Source organism: Lepidochelys kempii, chromosome 8, assembly GCF_965140285.1.
Source record: "Lepidochelys kempii isolate rLepKem1 chromosome 8, rLepKem1.hap1, whole genome shotgun sequence".
Classification (NCBI taxonomy): Eukaryota; Metazoa; Chordata; order Testudines; family Cheloniidae; genus Lepidochelys; species Lepidochelys kempii.
Genome location: NC_136387.1, coordinates 88860344 through 88870890, shown reverse-complemented (window position 1 = coordinate 88870890; position 10547 = coordinate 88860344). Strand labels below are relative to the sequence as shown.

The 10547-nt window shown below is 41.0% G+C and overlaps 1 protein-coding gene across 1 annotated transcript in view; it reads left to right on the top strand.

Annotated features, from left to right (window-relative positions):
• Window positions 1-506: 506 nt before the first annotated feature.
• Window positions 507-10547, top strand: part of SGIP1 (SH3GL interacting endocytic adaptor 1) — a 163158-nt gene continuing 153117 nt past the window's right edge. Inside the window, exon 1 of the mRNA XM_073357422.2 lies at window positions 507-804. Coding sequence (XP_073213523.2) covers window positions 795-804 — 10 coding nt within the window. The 5' untranslated portion in view covers window positions 507-794. The remainder of the gene's footprint in view (window positions 805-10547) is intronic.

Here is a 10547-nt window from a genome sequence, read left to right as displayed (position 1 = left end):
ATGAAATTTCTTCTGCATCATCCTTTTGGGGATAATTGTTTATGATGTGACGTCAGTCCAATTGATTTTCTCTTGAATGGCTGAGAGAGAAGAGGGATCAGCAGACACTAATGTGAAGCAAAGCTACAGCCTCTGTTTCAGAGAGATACAGAAACTGACATTCTGAATGCACTGCTAGTATTAGAATGTAATTGCACTGAATGGAGGGAGCCATACAATGCTAGTAAAATCTGATTATTTATTCAGACTTGATTTTTTTTTTGGCAGTCTTGTTTATGTGCACATTTCACGGCAGAGCCCTCTCTTAATCTGACAGTGGCTGATAATTAATCTTGTTCACCCAGCTGCTGCAATAGGATTATAAAGAGGGGAAGTGCGTCACAAGGTACAAAAAGGGGTTATACGTTTGGTGAAAGTGTGGGGGAAAATAGGAAACGGGTTCTTGTGTTCTGGAGGGGTATTGTGTCAGGAGATGCATGCATGCTACCATGTGACGAGGTACAGAGCTGGAGGGATTGGCTGAGACGCTGGCAGGCGTGTGAGCCAAGCCAGCTCTCTTTCTCTCCCTTTCTCTTTCAGCATCCTTCTGTGATCCTGTAGGTGATATGGATACAGCAGCATCCATGGCCTGTTTTTTGCCTTAGCATTCTTTTTCATTTTGCTCTGGCTGATGTACAAATCAGGGATCTAAAGCATTTATTTTAAGGACTTACATTAAGCATCTGGTAACTGGAATCGTATTTTCCTGTATTTTTTCAGGCTCCTTGGAAATTGAGGAATGCAATTCTGCCACCATGATGGAAGGTAGGTTATTTTCTGAGTGTGTCTTGCAGTATTCCTAGAGTTTTAAAATGCATTAATGGGGGGGGAGGCAGGAAAATGTACTGTGTGAGTATGTGTGTGTGAAGGAATTTGTATATGTTTCTCCTAAAAACCGTCTGGAAGCTTTTCAGAACTGGCATGTTGCAAATGATGATATAATATACAGCATGTTTAGATTATTGCAGTCAGATCCTCAGGACTGTGTGTGGTGTTCAAGATGTGCACATTTCTATTTAACCTGATCCTCTCAGGGTGATAAAACAGAAGCAGTCACAATGGTTCACAGTAGTGTAGAAATGTCCTGATCACAAAATAAATGTGAAAATGGGGTATTTTGCATTAATCTCATTTGATTAAGTGTTAATTCATCACTTACATGGAAATTCACTTTCTGAATTTGACATTGACACAAGGCTGGTCATTGAAAATGTTGCCCAGGCCAGATTTTGTAGGTTTTCTTTAAGATTTATCAGGATAGGATTTTGTTTGCCCACAATCTAGTATTGAGGGTATGCAGCTGAATTGTTTGAGGGGGACCAAATGCATTTGAACTCAAGGTGATATTTGCCATGAAGTGTCTCTGGATTGAAGATGCAGGCTTTTTAAAATGATTTTATTTATTTATTTATTTATTTGAGACTCGGAAAGAAATGAAAGGGCTGCAAGGGAAATGTGGCCTGCTGGGGCACATAAGATACTTATAGGAATGTCGTAAGGATGCAAATCTGGGCACATATGGCAAAAGCCTCCTGTTGTTTCTTGAACATATTTCAACCCGTCATTTTTTGCTCAACCATATAGAAAGCTGTTTTTATGCTTTATTGAGCAAGATACTAGGAAAAGGAACTATAAAACAATAGAGTAGATAGTTCATGGTCATTAAAATCAGATTCTTCTTAATCGCTTTACAGTCCCTTGGATAAAGACAGGAAGGGACCACCTCCGATACTGTAATGTGACCAGGAGACATATCGGCAGCTGTACTGAGACTGCAGTTCTTCTGGTTTTCACACCATACAATGGTGTAAAAATACTGCCCTCTCTAAAGATGACAGGCAGGATTTTGAATCTAGAATAGGTTTAACTATAGAGATTACAATCTGCTATGGTACGCATATCAGCTATGAAAATAGTTATGCAGTTGTCCTGCATATTGAACAAAGATCTTGAGGATTGATTTTTAAATATTTACATTGAAATTTACAGAAATTGGATGCTATAGTGCATATTGATTTGCACATAATAATTATTTTGTTCCATAACTTTTTTGGGGGGTATTTAGCTATTAAAAGAATTAAGGTTATTGCTGTCTGATTCTTTAACTTTAAAATATAGATACAAACTAGTATCAGGTATAATTTTCAAAAAAATAGTCTTTAATGGCCTGAGGCTCAATTCCTTTCCATTAAATCTAATTAATCAATGGGTCGTTGGGTTTTTTGTTTGTGTTTTTGGGGGGTGGGGGGAAGAGGTGTTTGGTAGCGAGACACTTAGGCTGTTGCAGGATTGAAAGAAACAGAATTGGCCCCATCAGCACTGGTTCTCCACTTATGAGGTAACTCCCTTCTCTTTGTGTGTCAGTATATTTATGTCTGCATCTGTAAATTTTCACTCCATACATCTGAAGAAGTGGGGTTTTTACCCACAAAAGCTTATGCTCAAATAAATCCGTTAGTCTTTAAGGTGCCAACGGACTCCTTGTAGATTAAATTTAGATCATTTGCTGTTTACAACATATGTGTTTCACAAAAGTGTGGCTTAATTTCAAGAAGAATTCATAGAAATAAATGGAAGTTGTTCAGTTTTACTACTTTCATAGATATTAAGGCCAGAAGGGACCATTATGATCATCTAGTCTGACCTCCTGCACAATGCAGGCCACCGAATCTCACCCACCCACTCCTGCAATAAACCTCTCACCTATGTCTGAGCTATTGAAGTCCTCAAATCATGGTTTAAAGACTTTTTTTGTACTGTTTAGCAAATCTCGTGATTGTCTTTTCCCCCTGGGTATTTATCTAGTGAATTATATGGTTGAAGTGTGTTCTCTGGAGATGATACACTAATGTAACCCTTTGATTCCCCTTGCAGTATAGTCTACTGTGTCATCACAGACTGTCAGTTTGGTCCATTCTGATAAGCTTATCAATGTGCTGCCTAAACTAAAGTGAGGAATTAAACGAAGGCCTGTATTGAGTTTTATGGACAGCATTAGTATGGATTTAAAAGATGCATCCTACACAGGTTGCTACGTTGTGCCTTACAGAGAAAAGAGAAATTAAATGGTAAATATTAAGGGGCTTTTGTTGACTCTGTTGAGAGAAGAAAATAACCTTTTATAAAACATTTCTGCATTTAAAAAAAAAGGGAATTAAAAATACAGGTTTCCTATGTTGGATGTTTGTGACTCCTTATGAGATTGCTTACTGTGTTTTTCAATTATCTTAATGCTTCAGGGACTCAAGAAAGGAAGCAAGACAATGGAATTTAGTGGATAAAATGATTAACAAGTTTGATTAATTTTTAATAGTTTAAAACGAGTTCTGTTTAAGGACTACAACAACAATACAATCAACACCTAATTCTGAAGACCATCATGTTGCAAAGACATGGTACCAAAACATTCTTGGTACCAGAACATTCTTAAAGTGTCACTGTCCGGTGAAACTTGACCTGAAATTTAGGTTTTATAAAAGCCTACGACCAAGCTGTTTCCTTAAACTACAACTTTTAAAAAAGGTCACTTAAGTCCTCTGCAGTGTTTGTCACCATGACATTGAGATACTGTGCTAGTGTCTGAGAACCTGAAAGAGAATTTAACTAGAAAGAAAAGTGAAATTTACTAATCTATTTCCTTTATCCAAAGTGGGAAAGGGGCCGAGAATGAATGTGGGTCACCACTAGCTAATAGCTCCTAGATTTAAACATCTGGGAGCCTAATATTCTTGATGGATGTTCTTGGGCGGATGTTTACCAGTAAGATAGAACCTAATTCTATTGATCTTTTTTGGTACTGTGTCAGATTCCTCTTCTGACTCTTGAGTGGGTGGCTTGCTGGATTTTTTTTTAAACAGGCAAAAGTTGTATTTCTGTATTTTTAAATCATATTTATTAAATTCTTGTGTGTGTACCTGACATGTAATAGGGTACATTTGCTATATCTAAAAATACCTGAGGAAAGGCACGTATATTTCATAGTATGCTTAAAAATCATAATGAGCGTCTTAAAAAGCAGCCAAAAAAATCCCAACATGGTAGCTGCCTTCAGAGAACAGTGGATTCTGAACATATGCCATAGAATGTCTAGGATAAAAGAAGTAGATCGGACTGAAGAAGAGCTCTTTGTGGCTCGAAAGCTTGTCTCACTCACCCACAGAATTTCCAATAAAAGATATTACCTCACCCACCTTGTGTCTCTAATACCCTGGGACCTACACGGCTACAAATACACTGCATACAGGAGTAAATCAGTCTTGAATTTCACAATAATTAATCATAGATTCATAGGACTGGAAGGGACCTCGATAGGTCATCTAGTCCAGTCCCCTGCACTCACGGCAGGACTAAGTATTATCTAGACCATCCCTGATAGGTGTTTGTCTAACCTGCTCTTAAAAATCTCCAATGATGGAGATTCCACAACCTCCTTAGGCAATTTATTCCAGTGCTTAACCACCCTGACAGTTAGGAAGTGCATACTATATTGTTTAACTTGTATATTGCCTTAGTGCCTACTGGAGGCCAACCAGGCACTGTACAAATATGTAGGAAAGGACAGTCTCTTTCTCAAAGAGCATATAATCTCCTGTAGTTTTAAAACGTTGAGAGAAAACACACCTGTAACAGAATTGTATCATGTGACACAACTAGGATTTGCATTCAAATGACTAAAAACAGGTATGAAATTCCACCTTCTCAACAGTCTTTGGTATAATGGCTTGTTCTAGAGATTTGGATCTTCACACTGAGTTGTCAAGTAATTCTGGGCCTGATCCTGTAACCCTTACTCAAATAATCTGATTGGTTGGCATAACAGAGGTAAATTGTGTGCTCCCTTTTCTCCTAATACAAGAACAAACAGAATTAACCCATGGAATTCTCTGCCACAAGATATTATTGAAGCTAGTAGCTCAGTAGGGTTCCAGAAGGATTAGGCATTTATATGGATAATGAACACATCCACAATTACATTAGACTGGATAATATTTTTTATAAGAGATAGAAAACTTCATTCTTAGGAGCTGGTTTATTCCCTGATCTGCAGGGAGTTAGTGAAAAACTTCCCCTTTGTACATGTTGTTCCATAATTGTCTACTACAGACTTTCTTGCACCTTTCTGTGGCGTCTGCCACTGGCCACGGTCAGAAATAAGATAACTAGAGTAGATGGATGGATCCAGTATTGCAAATCCATTGTTCCATTGACTTCAATGTGTTGCATTGAACTCTATTATTGTCATGCTGAATATACAGAATTAGGACTGCAGGTAATTGGTAGTGGTTAGTAAAGTCTCCCCTTACCAAGAGGAGAAGCAAGAATGATGCTTTCACTATATTCTTAGACATTGATGCTTTATTGTTCCATACATGAATTTCTCAATTCTAGCAATTTTAAGGGTTCTTACATGGAAGTGTTTTTAATGTGTGTTTTTTTGTCTTATGTAGTTTTCTGAGCACAGCCACTGGTAGGTTTGGGATGATGATTGATGCAACAAGTTCACTTGTAGTTATGCATAGTAAGATATAAAACGAATTTTTCTAGCTTGCTAGTGCGCAATTGATAGGATCTGCAGTATCAGTCTCTAAAATTTCATAAATACATATTTAATAGTAATGTTGTATACTAACAAAACATAGAGTGCCGAATGTAGCCTCAGACAAACCAAAAGATCCATCACCCCTTGATTATGGGAACGTTTGGAGGCGGATCTGTATCCGGAATTTGTTTCATGCTCATTCATAATAGCATTGAAAAACAATTCTGTTCACAACTATTATATCTGTATTTTAGCACCTTACTGTTGATACAGAATATTGTATGTTACTCCTCGGTCTTCTACAAAGATATTAGAGAATCACACTATACTTTTAGGGTTATGCATTCCAAGCAAAATCTTTGTTCCATGTTAATGTGACATTGAATCTGTGTGACCTCTCTAAACTACTGTTGGGTTTTTGTAAATGTACTGGCTGTTTAAAACAGCCTTGTAAACAATATTAACATTTTTACTGCTTGTGAGCATGTGGTCTATGTTGTTTCCCAAATGGTTTGATCAGTCACTATCCAAATTAATAATTAACCATCGTCTGCAATTGATAATTTGGTCCATCGTCTGTTCTTTTGGAAGGGATGGTTAAGAGATGTATTGTTTTCACTTCCATTCAATGAAGATGCTGCATTTCTAGGTAGATACATACCTACATTTCAAGTTGGTGTGGTATGGCTCTTTTAGTCATTGCATCCCTAGGGTCAACTGTGTTCAACAAAATATATCCAGGTTGGTCTCCAACACAACAGACAAACTAGATTAAATAAACCTGAGATTAATTATTTAATCTCCAATCTGAATTGGAGCATCCCCCTTTTGGGATGTTTTGGCTTTGATGTTCTGAGTGGGTCTGATATTAAGAGGTGCTAGGCTTGAGCCAGGCATTTGGTGTGAGGGGCTGGCTAGTTGTGATATTCTGTATCAGGCCCAACTATGTACAGTCTTGGGGAAATAACATAAATTTCCCTATATAAAATAATTCTGCTTCTAGGGGTTACCCAAGTGAAGTAAACTGATTTTCCCATAGCTTGTAAGGAAAAGGAAAAGCCAACTTGCAGGTCCTCTCTTATTTAGATAGTTGAATCCTTTCACTGTGTTTTCTGTTCCTCTCCAAATCAAAGTATTGACCCTTCTAGCTAGACCAGTAGCTTGGCAGATAGTCAACCTATTATGGTAGGGGGAACACACTGATTCATAAGCAGCATTATTCACCACATTGGCAGAGAATGTGAGCTGCTTTTGATGTGGGATGGAGCAGTTCTGTTTGGATCCTCATTTCCACTCTTCCCTCCAGCCCCCATGCATGTACACACCCCACTGGCCTTCGCTGCAAGGATAGTGTAGTGCATGTAACTCATGGCTGCGGGGGGTGAAATGGATGTTTTGGCTACAGAGTCATGAAGAACCCTCAGATAGCTTTTAAATCCCACAAGCCCTGTCAGAATACACAACTGAGACCCTGATTTTTCTAAGCGTTGCCCACCTGCAACTCCCCTTCACTTCATTGGAAGCAGCTAATCCCCAGCACTTCTGGAGATCATGGGCAAGGTGGTCACACAAAATTAATGAACACTTCTGAAAACATTTGGCCTTAAGTTGTGTGACTGTTACAGTTCTCCTGTCACTTACAGTTTTTTAGTCTATGTGCATAAAATCTTCCTGGTGGGCCTAGGGCAGGGGTGGGTAAACGTTTTGGTCCGAGGGCCACATCTAAGTATGGAAATTGTATGGCGGGCCATGAATACTCACGAAATTGGGGGTTGGGGTGCAGGAGGAGGAGAAGGCTCTTGAGTGGGGCTAGAAACAAGGAGTTCAGGAAGTGGGAGAGGGCTCTAGACTGGGGCAGGGGGTTGGCATGCGGGGTGGGGGTGAGGGCTCCAGCTGGGGGTGGGGCTGGGGATGAGGGGTTGGGGGTGCAGGACCGTGCTCTGGGCTGGGAGCAAAGGGCTCAGAGGGCAGGAGTGGGATCAGGGCTAGGGCAGGGGGTTGGGATGCAGGAGAGGGTCAAGGGTGCAGGCTCCGGGTGGTGCTTACCTCAAGCAGCTCCCAGAAGTAGCGGCATGTCCCCCCTCCAGCTCCTACGTGGAAGTGCAGCCAGGGAGCTCTGTGCATTGCTCCGTCCGCAGGCACCGCCCCTGCAGATCCCATTGGCTGGGAACTCCGGCCAATGGGAGCTGCGCAGGTGGCACTTGGGGTGAGGGCAGTGTGCGGCGCCCCCTGGCGGCCCCTAAGTGTAGGAGCAGGAGGCGGGACATGCCGCCGCTTCTGGGAGCGGCGTGAGCGGGGCAAGCCCCTGACCCTGCTCCCCAGCGAAAACTTGAGGGCCGGATTAAAATGTCTGAAGGGCCGGATGTGGCCCCCGGGCCGTAGTTTGCCCACCCCAGTCTAGGGTTATCTTCTCCCCAGCAAAACATTATATTATATTTCAAAGGCTTCAGAAGAACCTTCATGAGGAAGGGATTAAAGTAGGTCCGGGCAGGTATGGGCTCACCAGAGAACAGGGGGATAACTTCCAGGACAGGAGGAGACATTCATCCACAATTCTAACCTTGTTAATTCTGCAGCTACCTTGATATTTATCATAGTTGTTCAGATAGGTGAATGTATAATAATAAATCTGACTGACTGTTAAAAAATATCAAACAATGGGTCAAAAATGGATCTGGGACTGGCAGTTCAGGAAAGATACATATCTTGCTGGTTAAATTCAGTATTTGTGCCAACATGCTGCCAATTTATATACCTAGGTTGATGATTTAATGATTTAAACCCCAAAATATTAAGACAGCAAAATCTCTTCAGTATGCATTGCACCTAAAGAATGGATATGGCGACAGAAGCAAGCGTAATGCAGCAAAATCCATTGTTTGTCCTTCAGGCAAGACAGCATTGTGCAAAGCAAAGGTAATGCAGCTGACAGTATGTAGTCAAAATGGATAGTATCTCTCTTGTAGTGTATTCTCTTCTCCAGCCAAAATGGGGCTGTTACCAGTGATGAGCTGGCAAAAGGTGAAGAACCGGTTCCTTCAGTCGCTCCAGGTCTTCGGCGGCACTGAAGGACCCGCCGCCGAAGTGCTGCAGACGATGAGGAGCGACTGAAGGACCCGCCGCCGAAGTTCCGGCGTGCCACCGGGTGAGTAAAAATTAAAAAGAGATTCTCCAGGGGAGCCTTCCCAGCTGAGAGCTCAGGCGGGCCGGACAGGACGGTCCCGCGAGCCAGAGTTTGCCCACCTCTTTAACAACTGGTTCTAAACCGGATTCAAAATTTAACAACCGGTTCGCGTGAACTGGTGCGAACCGGCTCCAGCTCACCATTGGCTGTTACCATATCTTTATTTTCGATCCTTTGTGCAGCATGTTGCATGTTGTTAATTTTAACCACCAATCGTCAATTTTAAAGGCTTTGTGTCCTTCTAAAGCCCGAGGGATTGACTATTGTTAAAGGTTGGGTAATGGACTTGATTGTCCAGTTTTGAGCTGTGTCCTTATATATAACTGAGGCTGGCCTAGACTATACTTGATTCTATTCACAGCCAAATAAGATGGAAACAGTATGACTGGTAAAATTCATTTGGAGGGATCTAGATTCTTTATAATAGCATTCAACACCATAGTATCTGAGCAGCTCAAATACGCTGATGAATCTAGTCTCTCAATACTCCTGTTGTGAAGTAGTAAAGTTTTAGTACCATTTCATCACTGGGGAACTGAAGCTCAGAGATTGTGACTAGCTCAAATTACACGGGAAGCTTGTGGCAGTCGGGAATTGAACTCTGATTGCCTGAGTCCCAGACCAGTGCCTTTACCCTATCCAAGACTAGCTTCCTGAATGCTTACAGCTAATTTAAAAATGAAATGACCACTGATTTTGGATTCCCTCATTTTAGTATTCCTGACTTGAGTTTCAGATGTTCTGAGCCTTATTGGCTCCCATCGACTTTAGTTGGCATTGTGGGACTTAGCAGTTCCGAAGATCAGGTCCAGAATATCTTAAATTAGATGCCCATAAATTGGCATCCCCAAAATTAGTGGCCCCTCTTGAAAATGTTGCCCTTTCATGGATTAGGTGAAAATCCAGATATAGGACTTCCCATGTCATTTCAACACTCTGGCCAACTTAATCTGAAAGCCAGATAGAATAATTTGGTCTTGTTTCCTACTTTGAATTTCCTCTCTGCACCGTTATCTGCCTCCCTGGCAACCTATTCCAGGTTGTACAGATGTAGAACTATGTGAAGTATGATCTTGGTAAGATGGTGTAAAATTTTTAATGGAAGATTTGCTGCGCCTATTGATTTGTATTTGTGTAACAAGACGAGGGGCCCTGCAAGCCTAGCATGGAGTCAAAGAATGAAGGAAAAACAGCTCATTTCCTCCCTAGTGATGAAACCGGTCAGATGCTCCAGTAATATGGCATTTCAGAGGGCGTAATTTCCAAATACAAAGCATTTGATCGTCTCCGTAGATTCCCTATTGATCGGGGTGCTGGAACTAGCGGTTTTAGGGGTGCTGCTGCACCCCTTGGCTTGAAGTAGTAATAACAAACACCAAGTATATGATTTCCATGGTTTCCACCGTCAGCACCCCCCTATAAAAATTGTTCCAGCATCCCTGCTATTGATCATAATACTTGAACGCATCTGCAGTGAAGAGATAAAGATAGAAATGAAAACTATTTTGCATTTGCTTTAGTCTATTGTTGAGAGAGTTACATTTTGTATAATGTGAGCAAAATCACAAACTACCTCACTTTTAGATAGTGGGACACACAAAAGCCGCTACCTACAAACATTCTTGCCGACTTATGGACACTTAGGAAAATGACGCGGTTTGCTGTGTTTTGTTATTAAGAGAAGTACCATTTTCAGAAGAGGACATTTTCTGGGATTTCTCATATTGCCAGTCAGTTGGAGTCTTGTAACACTATAAAAATGTATTCAGGATTTTCAGTGGTGGT